This window comes from Schistocerca nitens, chromosome 5 (genome assembly GCF_023898315.1).
Source record: "Schistocerca nitens isolate TAMUIC-IGC-003100 chromosome 5, iqSchNite1.1, whole genome shotgun sequence".
Taxonomy (NCBI): Eukaryota; Metazoa; Arthropoda; class Insecta; order Orthoptera; family Acrididae; genus Schistocerca; species Schistocerca nitens.
The window spans coordinates 396,367,168-396,384,589 of record NC_064618.1 but is presented as its reverse complement, the minus strand read 5'-3'; the positions used below and the strand labels follow the sequence as shown (position 1 = coordinate 396,384,589).

Genomic DNA, 17,422 nt, shown 5'->3' with positions numbered 1-17,422 from the left:
TTCCAGTTGGTTTCATGATGTGGAAAAATGTAAGTTAATGCAGATGGGTAAGAAGACCAAATCTGTAATGTTCAGATACAGTATTACTAGTGTCCTGCTTGACACAGTCAAGTTATTTAAATATTTGGGCATAACATTGCAAAGCGATATGAGGTGGAATGAGCATTTGAGAACTGTGGTAGGAAGGTGAATGGTCGGCTTCAGTTTATTGGGTGAATTTTAGGAAAAAGTGGTACACATGTAAAGGAGACTGCAGATAGGATGCTGGTGTGACCCATTCTTGAGTACTGCTTGAGTGTTTGGGATCTGCACTAGGTTGGACTGAAGGAAGACATCACAGCAATTCAGAGGTGGGCTGCCAGATCTGTTACCGGTAGGTCCAAACAACATGTAAGTGTTATGGAGATGCTTCAGCAACTCAAATGGGAATCCTGGAGGGAAGATGATGAACTTTTTGAGAAGCACTATTGAGAACATTTAGAGAACTGGCATTTGAAGCTGACTGCTGAACAATTCTATTGCTGCCAATATACATTGTGTGCAAGGACTACAATTATAAGATATGAGAAATTAGGGCTCATATGGAGGCACACAGACAGTTGTTTTCCCCTTGCTCTATTTGCAAGTGGAACAGGAGAGGAAATGACAAGTAGTGGTACAGGATCCCTCTGCCATGCACCGTACAGTGGCATGTGGAGTATCTGTGTAGATGTAGATGTGAAAGTCAAGTAATGAATTAATAACCATTTTTCTTACTGTTAGGGCTATGTCTTTGATCCTTGCACCTGATGTACCCATACATATCCTGTAGTTTTCAGAATTAAACAGCTTCTCATCCTGCAGAGCTATGATTTGAATTTGGAATTTATTCAAATTGTTTGTTAGTCATTTAATCACACTAGTTTTCAGTAGTGTGTTGCCATTGAATGACTTAGAAAGGAACAAAGAGATTTTGAGAAGCTCCAGTCCTTCTCTGCATTATATTTCTGATCCGCCAGAATCTGATAACTAAGAGAAACAGATGTCTTGCGTTGGGGGCAAGGGGTAATTGCTGTAATGGTGTATATTCCATCAAGCCACTATTGCACATTGAAAGTAAATGCAAGGAATGATCAATTGGTGTGCTGCCAAAATTACAACATGGTTTTTGAGATTGAGGGAAGGCTCCTAGTATCCTCTGGCTGACTACTTTTTTATGGTACACGAATCATCCTTCTTTTTTCGGGCTTGTGGCTGGTAACAGCAGCCACTGAGCAACTTAAACCATTCAATAACTACTGCAGGCAGAGTTTGTTTTTGTATTTTGTCGCTCTTTATGTTTTTTTTTTAGCGTAGTGTGAGTTACATAATGATTTGTATCATGAGCAAATAGATTTGGTTCATATAATCTCATAGCACCTGTGAAAAGTAAAAAAAAAAAAAAAAAAAAAACCTATTCATAAGACTGTCTCCACTATGTTTTCTTTACGGTAAGTTTAACAGTAATTCATATTTTTGGCAGCAGTTACAGAAGCAACTTCCACCTGATGAGCCCACAGGATGGCACCAGTACAAGCTGTATGCTTCGTATGTCTTGGTAGCTACGGCTGCTTATATTGTTCCATTGTTGTTAACACCACACCATGACAAACAGCTAAAATGTGTCAGCACAGATGACAAAGCCAATACCTCTATTAGCTTTGGACCATCGTATGCACTGTATGGACAGAGGGTGAGCTTGTACAATATTTTGAGATACATAATCACACTTTAAAATTTCAGATAAACTTTTAGGTGGTCTATTTTATCCTGATACTATATTACAAATAAATAAGAATTATGCAAATTGCAGATGTGGAATTCTATACAGACGTGTAATGGATGTAACAGTTTTATGAAAAAGGAGCCACACCGAAAAAAGGTGGATGTATTTTGGTTAATTAAATTTGCTACTAATGTGATATGTATTTCACAGATAAATCTATATGCATATTTGCCCTCTGCAGACCACCACACAGTATGTGACAGAGAATATGTAGTATACAAGAATCATCATCTCTCCCCCCCCCCCCCCCCCCCCCCTCCCTTCATCTTTGCTATTCAGCTCATGAATGGTTTGGAAAATAAGTTGTTGGTCTCTTGTTATGTTCCAGCCTTTTTATATTATTCTATTCTGTTCATGGTTAAGCTTTTTTTTTTTTTTTTTAAAGTATCGAAGCAAATGTTGTCTCTCACACTGGCACTTATTCGTAATGATAGGCACATTCATCAATGATTGCCCAAACATGTAACATGCAGAAAGAGTTGTAGTCTGTACAGAATCATTAATTTGCTTCACATGATTGTTGTATAGATATACAGCCAGAAAAATCACAAGTTCTGTTATGAAGCCTTAAAATTTGCAGTTCACTGAGTGGCAAGTTATGTTAACAGTCTGAAACACCAAGCATCAATTAAATACCGTACCTAACAAGTCCTCTTTCACTCAACAGCTGCCACCACTACAGCTCCATTCCTGCCTTCTTTCATGGTTCTATATATTGTCTGAGTTGGAGTGCATTTATATGAATGCTACACAGATTATTTAATAGATTTATTTCATACAATTCATGGTGATATTATTTTAGATAACAACTATTAGTAACACTCATTTCTTCATCTCTCTCAGTAAATCATGTGCATTTTAAATATATATTAATCAGTTCCTGCTCTACTGAAGTTAAATTAAATCATTATTCGTTACCAAGTTTTCATACTGTATAAACAATGAAATCATTAATTTAAAGTAATTTCAAAACTATTACATTTTATGCAAAATGCAACACATTTCTGTAATCTGGAAGTTTGATATATGAAATCAGTATTAGTTAATAATCAGCAAAAAATGATTAGCGAAGTTGAAATTTTTACAGCCCATGGTAATATTAACTTTTTAAATGTCAAGTTCTTCCGCAAAATATAATTTCATCAGCAAAACGAACTATTCTATAGTAATAACCTAAGCATAAATTATTTGGGAAACATACCCTGTGAAATGATTTTGATATTTGCAAGGTACTTTTAATCATCAAGTACATTGCAAAAATGAAAGAAAAAGCATTTAATTAATGTAGAAGTGATGTAAATTGAAATGACGATGCTTGACATGTTTCTGTCCCTGTATGTAAGCCAAAATTTATCATGTTTTCCTGTCATGAATATTGTGAGAGATGTGTGTTGCTGAATCATGAAGTGCAGCAATGATTATGTACTCTTCTTGGTGATTTCCCAGGCTACAGGGAGGTAGCTCACATTGTAATGTCTGTGGGAGAGCTCACAGTACATGCTACTCTGAACAATCCCAGTTTCAACAAAGGTACTGCGATCTATTACAAAACTTGTTATGAAAAGTCAGTTACTAAACAGTGGAAAATCCAGTATGGAAGAACGACAATATTATGACAATGTAAGTTTGCTATTCAGCACATGGAGGAAGTATTGAGTCCCAGACAGCCACAACAAAAACCCTCATAAATCCCTGTCCTTCACCCACCTATCCCCTTCCATGCTCCCGTCACCTACATTGATCAGGCACAATTGCTTGCAGTTCAGTCTCATTGCCAGAGACAGTGGTCATGTGTATGTGAGTTATGTTTGCATCAATGTATTTGTGTTGTCAGCTTTAAGAAAAAGGCCTTTTGGCTGAAAGCTCAATATGCATGGCAGTCTTTTTGTTGTGCCTGTCTGCGATTCAACATCTACTCTATATGGTGAGTAGCAATCTTTTCTTCATACAATACTGTTGTTAAATTGCTTATTTTCGGCTGAAAGTCTGTCCAGTCAGTACAGATGAATGATGATCAAGAAACTGACAGGTTTGGTGTATGTGGAGGGCTGTTGATTCATTTAATGTCAAGACAATATTGTTTTGATGCATGTATTACTTGCTAAAAAGTTATAATAAAATGGGATTGCAACTGTAAATCACTGGTGAGCCTCAAAAGGATCATAAATTTGTGAATGGGTTTTCATTACTGTTGATAATTCATTCTCTCACTGTATTACACAGATCCCAGCATGAAGAAGCACAGTCAGTAGTGTGAAATGAGTTAACTAATGCATTAGCTAACTAACAATTGTCATAAACTGCATGTGTAGGTTATATTAACATTTTTCTTCCACTAAATAGCTGTATTCAATAGTATAGTCTGGTAGTGTAGTAATCCAGAGATCATTTTACAATAATATGGGATTTGTGAGGTTAATACAAGGAAAAAGCAGGTCATATGTACAGACATGTAAACATACACAGATGTCTTTAATGAAAGACAGGTGGTTAGTAATGGCCTTGTAGAAGCAACCATTCAGGCATTTTCCTGAAATGAGTTAGGAAAACCTAAATCATATGATAGTGGACAGAGCATGAAGCTTCATCCTCTTGATTCCAAGGCTGGTGTCTTAACAAATATACTACCTCAAGTGTTGTTATCTATGATTACACAGCAATTAGATGAAAACAAAATATCAACAGGAATGCCACTACCATGAAAAGAACCTGCTGCTTACAGAGTTATTTTAAGCACCTCATGTTTATCTCTACTGTTTGCTCAATATTTATATAACCACAGTTATCAAACAGTAAGAGCTATGGAAAGCTGTGACAACTTGCTGTCAATGTCATGAACTTTGCTGACAAAGAGAAAGAGAAAGATGTGACAGTGCCAACAGAGAAGGTAATGGGAGGAGCAAACAAATGTTGATAAGGAATAGTTATGTAAGTCAGTGGTGTATGAATTATAAAAAGAGAGACATGAGGCCAAGTTGAGCTGGATTCAAGTGTCTGTAACTAAGCAAAACAAGAAAAATGCATGCAGTAAATACTTCACTGATGAGACAGATAAATATAGGCCTATTTGTAGACAGCAATTTCTGCAATATTATGAACAATACATGTAAAACTGTGTCTGCAAAAACTTTACAACTTTTGTCACACAAAAGTCTTCTTCCAGCCTAGCAACAAAACTCTGAGACAAAAATAAACTGTTCCAGCAATGGGATTTGATTCTAAAACACGCATGAATAAACAAATCATTATTTATTTTTCATACACAATACCACTGTGAATGATGTTTGAACAGTGACAGTGTCCGAAGAGTGTTACAAACAACTGTGCCAGGCAATATTTAAGTGTTGTGAATGTAGAGTTTGTTTCATGGCTATTTTGCCCCTGTGATTATAACAGGTATCTTCAGACTATCATGCAGAAATGGACAGAAAAAAATTTAAAATATGTAAAGATAAGAAAAGTAAAACTTTTGGCATTGACTGAGGAGCACCAACCTTCTGCTCTTTATTGAATGACAAAACTATGCAATGCAATGATTCCCAATCTACTGCCACCGTACTATCTAGATCTAAATCCTATAAAATTGGCCTGGATTCTCACAAAGAATAAGATCCATAATTGTATTATATCACCCTCTAACCCACTTAAATAACAGCTAATGTTTTTGTTGTTAATAAATAAAGACATTCCTGCTAGAAAAAAATTTGAAATGGTTGTCATGATTTGAACCCTTCACCTGAGTAATATTAGCGAAACATGGGAACCACTGCACCTTGTAGTCACTTTATATTTACAGTTGTGATATTAGCTTTTTTTGTTGTGACATTAAAAGACTTGAAAGGCTGTGTATCATGACAGAAAGGTGTGTGATGACTACTCAAGGAGAGATGCTGTGACAGAAGAGGAAACTGAAAATATAGCAACATCATTCAACAACAGGAAAAGACAGATTGTAAAGAAGATATATTAAGTTGTAGACAGGCACAATTAAAAGAAACTTACATAGAGCTTTCGGCCACAGCCTTCATCAGTAAAGAGAGACACACATTATTCACACAAACAAGCAAGCACACCTCTCTCTCTCTGAAATGATAATTAAATCAAGACCCTAAGCGGTCGACAGGTGTTGATATACATTAACGGGGACAGTTGAAAATGTGTGCCCTGATGGGGACTTGAACCTGGGATCTCCTACTTACATGGCAGACACTCTATCCATCTGAGCACTGAGGGCACAGAGGATAGTGTGACTGCAGTGATTTATTCCTTGCATGCTCCCTGAGAGACCCACATTCCAACTTAATGTCCACACACTACATTCGTAGTGCTCCTGCCCATTACACTCATTACTCGTGGCAGACAATCTTACCGAGTCCCGTAAGAGTTTGGGCAATGTGTGTGCATCCAGCACAGGAGAAGAAGGTCAATGGCCGGTTAGACTTAACTATATGAAGATGATATCTGTTATTTTGAACAGATACCATTGGTGACCATGCAGCTTTCTTAGAATAAAATCATAATTAAATCAAGACCTTAAGCTGTTGGCAGGCATTGATATACTTCAATGGGGACCGTTGAAAAGGTGTGCCCCAACTGGGACTTGAACCCGGGATCTCCTGCTTACATGCAGACGCTCTATCCATCTGAGCTCAGAGGATGTCATCAATAATATTAAGAGCACAAGCTCCTAGCCCTCCATGGGCTGTACAGATTACTTAAAGTCCACAAGGAAGGTATTCCATTGAGACCAGTTAGCACTATTGGTTCTCCTATCTACAGGCTGGCCAAATATTTAACCAAGTTGATTACTCCAGTAGTTGGCCACTGGGAACATCACACCAAAAACTGTTAGATGTTCATCGGGAAAGTTAAACAGACAAGAATTGGCACAAACAATATTTTAGTAAACCTATAAGTGGTCTCCCTGTTTACAAAGGCTCCTGTGGAGGACATACTTAAACTGTTGCCAGAGTATTTCCCTCCTGAAACGATTGAGTTGTTCCGACATTTTTCGATGACCACCTACTTCTTGCATGGTGGTAAATTTTATGAAATGACAGACGGAATGGCTATAGGTTCTCCGTTGACAATTTTTTTATGGAACATTTTGAGGAATGTGTATTAAATGTGTCTCTCCTTCATCCATCTTCTTTTTATTATTAGTTGATGACATGTTTATGGTCTGGCTACAAGGTGTAGAAACTCTTTAAGTATTTCCATGAACATATGAACAGTGCACACAGAAAGGTCCAGTTCACTGTCAAGACAGAGAAAAAGGAAGGGTGTCATTTTTAGATGTTTTGATACAACAAGTCAGATGGATGTCTCAGCCACTCAGTGTATCACAACCTGACACACCCTGATTTGTATCTTACTGCATAGAGTTTTCACCATCCAGTCCAGAAAAGAGCAGTTTTAGATGTACTGGTACACAGAGCAAAAACTATTTTTGATGATGGCCACTTGGATTCTGAAATTAATTATTTGAAGTATATTGATCTGAAAGAATGGCTGCGGGTCACCTGATTCGTAGTCAGTGCTCTTCAAGAAAAGGAAAGATGATGAGCCACCAATTGCATTCCTTCCTTTCTGCGGCACTACACCCAGCAATAGGCAGACTCATAGGAAGGCAAGGTATAAGATCTATTTTCCAACCTCCTGGGAAGATAAAGGAGGTGCTACATCCTGTTAATGATAGTTTTGGCTCAAGATCCCTGTGATTTATACCATCCCTTGTGAGTGCAGAAGCAATTACACTGATCAGTCTGTCTGCTGCATTTGCAACTGATGTGCAGAACATCAACGGCATATTAAAATGCAAGAACAGGAGAAATCTGCAGTTGTTGAGCACAAAATACTATTTGATGTAACAGAAATTTTTTCCCAGGCTACTGCATACCGAGAGTCTATAATTAAAGGGGCTGCAGAAGTAAGAATGTGCAAGAAGATCTTCAACCGTGACAGAGATATAATCTTAGCAGTGCATTGAAGTGAGCTCTCAATGCCAAGAAGAGCCAGAGATATTCTTTGCCATGTTTACACTATGATGGAAGCAGTGGCACCACCAGTGCAGACACTGACACGAGGCACATTACTTAATTACTGACTAATCAGAAGCCATCTATAAGGCCAGCACAGCAGCAGTTTTGACAGTTGTTGCTCCTGATAAAGATGATGGAGGTAATTGTTGAAAGCTTGATGTTTACCCTGAATTGACATGGCAAGAAGTCTGAGGATATTTTATACAACAGTGCCATTGTGAAAGATTTCATTCTTGCCTGCATTATGTGTTATTTTTGATAATGCCAGAGATGCTTCTGATGATTTTCTTCTGCCAAATGAAAATTTTCCTGGGCCCTGGAGAATTACCCCATTGAAGATGCTATGGCTTAGAAGGCAATGAAAGAAGGAATGATAGGAGTTAATCAGAAGTTTCTCAGAAACAGCATAATTGTTTCAGTGGATGGATAACTCTTGAAAGCTTTTGAGATTCATAGTCCATGTGATTCTCCCAAATTAATTTTGTATGTAGGTATATGCCAAGGAGTTTGGTAGAAGTGGGTTCAATATCAAAACCGGATAAGAGCTGAAAGATATATTTACAGTCTTCTCATTGTTAACAGACAACTCATTGTCCTCAAACCACATATTTGATAATCTGAGGAAATCTTTATTTTGCTCCTTCAGTTTATTTATGTTGTTTCCAACACTGATGTAAATTTTATCATCTGTGTAAAGAACTGATTTGCATGTCATATTGCTGGACATGTCATTTACAAATATTATAAACAGCAGTGGCCCAAGTAACATTCAGAAACTGTGACTTTTGACCATTGTAGCTTACAATTTGTTTCCTGTTACTGAGATAAGATTTTCTTATTTTTACTCAATACAAACTCTTCAGCACATTGTGGGGTAAGCGTACAGTGTTTGTTGAGGAACTATTTGTGTCCATTTTCTGTGTGATCTGTGTGTACAAATATTTTTTAAATGATGGTAGTACTATTTTCAGTGAATAATGTGGATATGCTAATGCTGGCAGCTGTTAATTAAATGTTAATTTAAGTTAGTCATATGTTATGGATATTGATATGTCTCAGTTTGATTATTTGCATTAAAAATATTGTAAGTTATCTCAAACTAACTGAGTATTGCTTGCACTTAATGAGTCTCCTGTACATTACATCAATGATTTAAATTTCTATGTAACTGTACAATAAAGTTCTGTCTCTGATTTGACTGATTTACATTTGGAAGTGAAACATCCTTGTCTAAATACTCAGCCCAGCTAAACACAGGAGGATCTTATACTTTACTGGATATTTTGGTCAGTGATGTAAGTCTGAGAGTAAGTCTATATGATAGAAATTTTCAGTCAGTGTATTTTGTTAATTGTTTATTGTATTCTTTACTTTACAGCTTGAAACAGGCTATCTTCGGCATGTGGAGGCAGTACTTCGTCGATTAGGGTACAGCCGTACTGTGGCTATTAACTCTTCTGAATGGGATTTGCTTTGGGCCCATGATTATCCGTTTAGAACAATGCCAGAATTGAGAAATTTGAAGCCACATCAAAAAGTAAATATTGATTTCTTCTTTGCCTTTACCTAGCTATTAGAATATATATGCAGGGAGGTAGGTAATTAATGAAGCTGCAGATGTTATTATATTATAACAACAGATTATTGCTGCACAAAAATTAACAAAATGTGTTTATAGGAATTCTGTTGTTACCAGAGCTTGTAACTTTTATTCAAAATTTTAGTGATGCATGGGATCAAACTCAGGATCTTTGGCTTAATTATTGAATACACTAACTGAAAGCATATAGTGTCAGAGGCGATTCCATATTTATCAGTGAATGTTGAGACAATACATGAGTTTCATATGGAAATCCTGGGCAGGGTTGCATTATATATATTATCTGATATCCTATCCTCAGGCAATACTGAGACAGATTCAGAGACTGACAGTGATATTACATGTGTGACTTGTAGTTCTGCTTTCAGTTGCTACACCACATTTGTCATGAAGCATCATCTTTGTTTCAGGCTCATTTACTTTCAAATTATATTCTTTTCACACAAAATCATCCATTCAACTTAACTTAGGTTCAAGGTTCTCTCCACTTGCAGCTAAAATAGTTACACTATCACCGCATCTATTCTTTGCCACTTAGTACTACACCTATGTCTAATAGTTATCTGACATTTAAAGCACTTCCTCTGTGTACAAGTTGAACTATTTGGTGGTAGTGCTGGACTCATTTTCAAATCTGCACCTGTTCTTGTGGTGAGTGCCCACAAGTAACTGAGAGAATGGGGATGTGGGAGGCCAACATGACATCCTCACAAAAAAGAAATATTAGATGTGCTTATATTTTTACAAATATCAATTTCCAAATTTCACAGCTAACTTTTGGAGGATAAAATTGATTGAGAACTCAAGTCTAGAAAATGACAAGGAATTCTAGCAATTACACGGAACATTTAATACTTGTCAGTTGCTTGTAGGAGGACCCAGCAACTTGGATGTACTTGGGACCTGACCAGTATTGTTGCAAATCCCATAGAGAGAGCCCCTGTTTGGAGTTGATGACATCAATGCAGACCAATTGCAATAAAGAGAATCAAGCTAAACCACACTGGTGGCCGTATGACACCAGCAGTTGAGACCACCTCTGGTGATCAAATACCACTGAATAGCACAATGGAAGCAGTGGCAATGTGCATATGAATAGATACAGAATTCATCCTTTTCATTGTCTCTCACCCTCACAAGGGAGAGATCACATAATATGAGATCATTGATTTTATCTCCCAGCTACTCCAATTCTTTTTTTAAATCAGTGACTTTAATGTCTGTAATCCGTTTTTGGAGCAGCTCTAAGACCACTAACAGTGGTGACTTACTAGAGCAAATGTTTTTAAATCATGACCTTTATATAGTGAGCAATGGCTCCGCCATTCAGTGCAATACAGCTCATGGATGTTACTCAGTCACTGCTCTTATGGTCTGTAGCCCTAAGTTAACATTATATTCAGTGGAAGAGATGTGATGGTATCTGTGATAGTGGTTTACCTGTTTATTTTATCCCTCAGACTGATATTCAAATGGATAACCCCTGACTAGCACATTTTCAGCACTTCTGTAACATCCAATATACCTCCCCATGCATTTATTGAAGACACACTCTGGCATACAACCACTAACATCTTACACTCAGGAATTTTGGTATAGATCTTTATCCACCGTTGTAACTCGTGTAGTGGACTGTTAAGGCAGCCAGTCCACAGTGAAGTAGCCGAAAGGGCACGCGTCAACTCACGCCGTCTGGCGTTAAGTCTGGAACAGGATTCGTAATGAATGTGATAAAGAAAAGAACGTAGCTACTAGAACACTTAACTTTTATATCGTCCTTTGGTATACAGCATTCTTGATGATACAAGTGAGACTATCTTGAGATACATGCAATGGTACAAATGGCGCCTTGCTAGGTCGTAGCCATGGACTTAGCTGAAGGCTATTCTAACTGTCTCTCGGCAAATGAGAGAAAGGCTTCGATCAGTGTAGTCGCTAGCAACGTCGTCGTACAACTGGGGCAAGTGCTAGTCAGTCTCTCGAGACCTGCCTTGTGGTGGTGCTCGGTCTGCGATCCTGACAGTGGCGACACGCGGGTCCGACATGTACTAATGGACCGCGGCCAATTTAAGCTACCACCTAGCAAGTGTGGTGTCTGGCGGTGACACCACATTCCTCCCCCGCAAATCGGTGGACGGTCGTGTGATAAGGCTTCCGCCCGCTGTGGGGAGGACCCCATGTTGACGTATGCGATGAGGTGGGGAGCCTAACAACAGGCGAGGCTGTGCCACCCGCACCCTGCCATTCGGTCCGAGGGGAGCTAGGAAACGCCTAAAAACCTAGTCCAGGGTGCACGTCAACATGCGGTGTATGCGCCCGTAATGAGACAGGAGGGGCCGTAGGGTCGACCTCCATTGCGTCGGGGTATCAGACGCGCGACGACATCTGGTCCGGAGCGGGCAAGAGTTCCATGGCGGAGGACAGCGGGTCACGGGAAGTGAGCGGCGGCGCGTGACCCAGGGAGGCGCCTGGCGGCTGCAGCGAAGCGTCCACTGCGGGCGGCGCCGGCGGGAGAACAGGCAGCGGCGGCGGCGGCATGTCGCCACTAGGCAATAGGGAAGGCAGCGTCGGTAACACCTGGGGAAGAGGCGAGCCAGTAGATGGGTCCCCAGGGCACTGACCGGACGGCACCGTCGCTGAAAGCAGACGGGGAGCGGCAGAACCCAGGCGACGACAGAGGCGCAGCTGATTGAGATGCCGACGCACCTCACCAGAGGCCCCCAAAACCAAACACATCGCGCGGCCGAGGCAGCGAAGAATGCGCCCTGCGAGCCAACGCCGTGAACCGCGATAGGTGCGATAGAAGACAACATCGCCAGGAGCAAAAGCAGGAGTCTGCCACTGCACAGGAACCTGATGCGGCGGATGCAGCAAAGACATCAAGGTTCGATGAGGACGACCATGGAGCAACTCAGCCGGCGAGCGACCATCGCGGGGCTGAGAGCGATACAAAGACAAAAAGAGCAACAATGCGTCCTCCCGAGAATGCGACTCTTTCAACTTCAACATCTGTGACTTGAAAGTCCGGACCAATCGTCCAGCGGCACCGTTTGACTGAGGCGAAAACGGCGTGGATGTCAGATGTTGAATACCATTGGCCTTGCAGAATGACTGAAATTCTGCGGACATGAATTGTGGGCCATTGTCGGAAACAATAGTCTGCGGAAGACCTTCAATGCAAAAGATAGCAGACAACGCTTGGATGGTGGCAGAAGACGTCGTGGAAGACATCCGGACAACAAAAGGAAAATTACTGAAAGCATCTACCACAACCAACCATCGAGCATTCCAGAATGGACCGGCAAAATCTATGTGCAAGCGTTGCCAAGGGGAAGTGGCTTTCGGCCATGCAAAGAATTTCCGCGGCGGTGCGGATTGTTGGTCGGCACACGCCATGCAAGAAGAGCACATATTCGTTATCGCAGCATCAATTCCGAACCAAGTACAGTGCTGACGAGCAAGTTGTTTCGTACGCACTATACCCCAATGACCTTGGTGAAGAAGCCGTAAGACAGAGGACTGTAACGAACGTGGGACCACGACTCTGGACTGGTCAGTATCAGAACGCAACAGCAAAACACCATGTCGTACAAAAAGTCTCTCCTTGTGAGCAAAAAATCGGCGAACCAACGGATCCTCGATCCGTGACTTCGACAAGGGCCATTGCGTAGCAACAAAACGCAAAACAGTAGCAAGGACAGGGTCAGCAGCTGTGGCTGTAGCCACACGACGAAAATCAATCGGAAACGATTCGACCACGTCATCGGTTTCCGAGTCAATGAACATGCAAGCAAGTTTGGAAGAATTGAATGCTTTATCCGCAGCAACAGGCAAACGGGACAACGCATCAGCGTTTCCGTGCTTAGCAGTGGACCGATACAAGATATCGTAGCGATTGGCGACCTCATAATGCAAGGCGTGGGGAACATTGCGCGCTCGGAAAAATTTCGGGGGCGCGTTTACTTTCAGTGCCAATTGTGCTTCATAGTTCTTAGCGCAACCAAGGCCCGGTGCAAAAATGCCTGCAAATTCGTCACATAGACTAGAAACACTGGCTGAAGGCACAGTCTGATTCACTGATAGGACCTGATTGACTATAGACATGTTAAACAACTGAAATAAATCTAACCCAAACAAGTTCACTGCAGTAGAAGAACGAAGAATGTAAAAAGACTCAAGTTTTGATTGTCCCTTGTATGCGGCAAGAAGAGTGCACTGTCCTAATACAGGGATAGCTTGTCCGGAGTAACTACACTCCTGGAAATGGAAAAAAGAACACATTGACACCGGTGTGTCAGACCCACCATACTTGCTCCGGACACTGCGAGAGGGCTGTACAAGCAATGATCACACGCACGGCACAACGGACACACCAGGAACCGCGGTGTTGGCCGTCGAATGGCGCTAGCTGCGCAGCATTTGTGCACCGCCGCCGTCAGTGTCAGCCAGTTTGCCGTGGCATACGGAGCTCCATCGCAGTCTTTAACACTGGTAGCATGCCGCGACAGCGTGGACGGGAACCGTATGTGCAGTTGACGGACTTTGAGCGAGGGCGTATATTGGGCATGCGGGAGGCCGGGTGGACGTACCGCCGAATTGCTCAACACGTGGGGCGTGAGGTCTCCACAGTACATCGATGTTGTCGCCAGTGGTCGGCGGAAGGTGCACGTGCCCGTCGACCTGGGACCGGACCGCAGCGACGCACGGATGCACGCCAAGACCGTAGGATCCTACGCAGTGCCGTAGGGGACCGCACCGCCACTTCCCAGCAAATTAGGGACACTGTTGCTCCTGGGGTATTGGCGAGGACCATTCGCAACCGTCTCCATGAAGCTGGGCTACGGTCCCGCACACCGTTAGGCCGTCTTCCGCTCACGCCCCAATATCGTGTAGCCCGCCTCCAGTGGTGTCGCGACAGGCGTGAATGGAGGGACGAATGGAGACGTGTCGTCTTCAGCGATGAGAGTCGCTTCTGCCTTGGTGCCAATGATGGTCGTATGCGTGTTTGGCGCCGTGCAGGTGAGCGCCACAATCAGGACTGCATACGACCGAGGCACACAGGGCCAACACCTGGCATCATGGTGTGGGGAGCGATCTCCTACACTGGCCGTACACCACTGGTGATCGTCGAGGGGACACTGAATAGTGCACGGTACATCCAAACCGTCATCGAACCCATCGTTCTACCATTGCTAGACCGGCAAGGGAACTTGCTGTTCCAACAGGACAATGCACGTCCGCATGTATCCCGTGCCACCCAACGTGCTCTAGAAGGTGTAAGTCAACTATCCTGGCCAGCAAGATCTCCGGATCTGTCCCCCATTGAGCATGTTTGGGACTGGATGAAGCGTCGTCTCACGCGGTCTGCACGTCCAGCACGAACGCTGGTCCAACTGAGGCGCCAGGTGGAAATGGCATGGCAAACCGTTCCACAGGACTACATCCAGCATCTCTACGATCATCTCCATGGGAGAATAGCAGCCTGCATTGCTGCGAAAGGTGGATATACACTGTACTAGTGCCGACATTGTGCATGCTCTGTTGCCTGTGTCTATGTGCCTGTGGTTCTGTCAGTGTGATCATGTGATGTATCTGACCCCAGGAATGTGTCAATAAAGTTTCCCCTTCCTGGGACAATGAATTCACAGTGTTCTTATTTCAATTTCCAGGAGTGTATTTAACTTAACATTTGCGGCATGCAACGGAGGTGCGCCCAGTTGTTTGTACGTGGCGTGATTGAGCAATGAAACTGCAGCTCCGGTATCGAGCTGGAACAGTATCACGTTGCCTTCAAAGTCCAAGTCTACAAAAAGTTTATTGTCCTGCTGACGACAAGAGCGACTGTTTTGTGCAACGTGAACAGACACTGGTACAGAATCACGTGCGACGGGACGGGATTTCCGGCGACGTCGATGCACACTTTTTGTGGGACGAACACAGTCACTGTTAGCGAGAGGAACACTGGGCGGAGTGGCACTAACTACATGAATGTCCATGGGCGAAGGTTCCCGAGCCTGTGTGTCCTTGATTCGATTCCGGCGCGAAGCAAAGGGCCTGGAATGGTTGTGATTGACTGATCTGAGCTTTTTCTGGCAAACACTTTGAACATGTCCTTTCTTGTTACAGAAAAAGCAAATAGCTTGGCGTGACGGGCAATTGTCACGCGAATGTCTAGTTGCACACCGCGGGCATGATTTCACTGCATTTGCTTGCTTGCGCGGGACACGTGGCTGCGCGGACGTGCGCGAGGGCAGGTTAGCGTTCCGTGCAGAGGGCCCAGCGGGCCGGTTAATGTGACACATGGCTGGCGAAGTTGCAAATGAGTCCTGAGCAAAGTCAAGTGTGTCTTGCCTATCCAATATGTCTATCACTTGTTGAAGGGAGGGATTGACGAGTTTCAAAATCTGTTCCCGTATACGAACATCAGAAACGTTCTGTGCTATTGCATCACGCACCATAGTATCTGAATAAGGGAGGCCACAGTCACAGTCAAACACACAATCCCTAGTAAGTCCTTGCAAAGTTGCAACCCACTCCCTATTAGTCTGACCGGCCGTACGTTTTGTACGACAGAACGCATACCTTTTTGCAACGACATTAACTGTTTCTTTGAAATAGGCATCTAAAGCAGACAAAATTTCTTCGTATGACAGAGTTGCTACGTTGCGCCGGGGAAACAATTTCACTATCACACGGTAGGTGGACACACCTACACACGAAAGCAAAAACGGCTGCCGCTCATTACCTTGAATTCCGTAGGCGGCGAGATGAAATCCAAATTGTCGGGACCATTCCGGCCATGTCTCGTTGGCCGCCTCGTAGGGCCTAAATTGAGGTGCAACAGCATGGTGTGGCTGCGGTAGCGATGAAGCGGCGGCGGCCACATCGTTTTGCAGCGCACGTTGACCCTGGACTAGCTGTCCAAGGGCATCCAATAACGCCTGCGTCTGCTGATTCTGCAAGCGATAAAATTTGGACAGTACATCTGGAGATTGTGGCGAAGCCATGACACAAGTAAATGGAAGCAATGAGAAAGAACATGATCCTGATTAATCCGCGTCGCTAATGTTGTGGACTGTTAAGGCAGCCAGTCCACAGTGAAGTAGCCGAAAGGACACGCGTCAACTCACGCCGTCTGGCGTTAAGTCTGGAACAGGATGCGTAATGAATGTGATAAAGAAAAGAACGTAGCTACTAGAACACTTAACTTTTATATCGTCCTTTGGTATACAGCATTCTTGATGATACAAGTGAGACTATCTTGAGATACATGCAATGGTACAAATGGCGCCTTGCTAGGTCGTAGCCATGGACTTAGCTGAAGGCTATTCTAACTGTCTCTCGGCAAATGAGAGAAAGGCTTCGATCAGTGTAGTCGCTAGCAACGTCGTCGTACAACTGGGGCAAGTGCTAGTCAGTCTCTCGAGACCTGCCTTGTGGTGGCGCTCGGTCTGCGATCCTGACAGTGGCGACACGCGGGTCCGACATGTACTAATGGACAGCGGCCGATTTAAGCTACCACCTAGCAAGTGTGGTGTCTGGCGGTGACACCACAACTCGCACCTCTCTCACAAACATGGACAAAGTTATGGTGTATTTGTGGTCAACAAAAAGTGACTGATATTCCAGGCATATATCAGGAGGGCATAGTGAAGTCAGATCAAAATCAGTGTCTGACAACTATCTTCTTGCCTTCTGTCTCCACCTCAAATGGTCAGAGAATGTCACTTTGTCTTTCAGTACACAATGTTTGCAGACCTGCAGCATATTTTTTTTCTGAGTGGGATCTCTTGTCCTCACTAAAAAGATACCCGAATACAGCTCTAGACCATGATGAAATGTGTAATGAAATCCTCATATAAAATGCAAGAGCCACATCTCACTATTTTTAATTGAATCTGGCTTGAGGGTGAGCCAAGCCCTCCCCCCCCTCCCCCCAATTGAAATAACAAAAAAACACACACACAAATGAGAGCC

General features: G+C 42.7%; 1 protein-coding gene across 4 annotated transcripts in view; it reads left to right on the top strand.

Moving 5' to 3' along the window:
- The window catches only part of LOC126259977 (probable tubulin polyglutamylase ttll-15), a 67,796-nt gene that overhangs the window by 5,630 nt on the left and 44,744 nt on the right, over positions 1 to 17,422 (top strand). For 2 of the 4 annotated variants that reach the window (XM_049957105.1, XM_049957104.1), the window contains exons 2-3: positions 1,505 to 1,711; positions 9,224 to 9,382. In XM_049957105.1, coding sequence (XP_049813062.1) covers positions 1,505 to 1,711; positions 9,224 to 9,382 — 366 coding nt within the window. Of the gene's footprint in view, positions 1 to 1,501; positions 1,712 to 9,223; positions 9,383 to 17,422 lie in introns of all 4 variants that reach the window. The other 2 variants (XM_049957106.1, XM_049957103.1) reach the window with 1 other exon arrangement.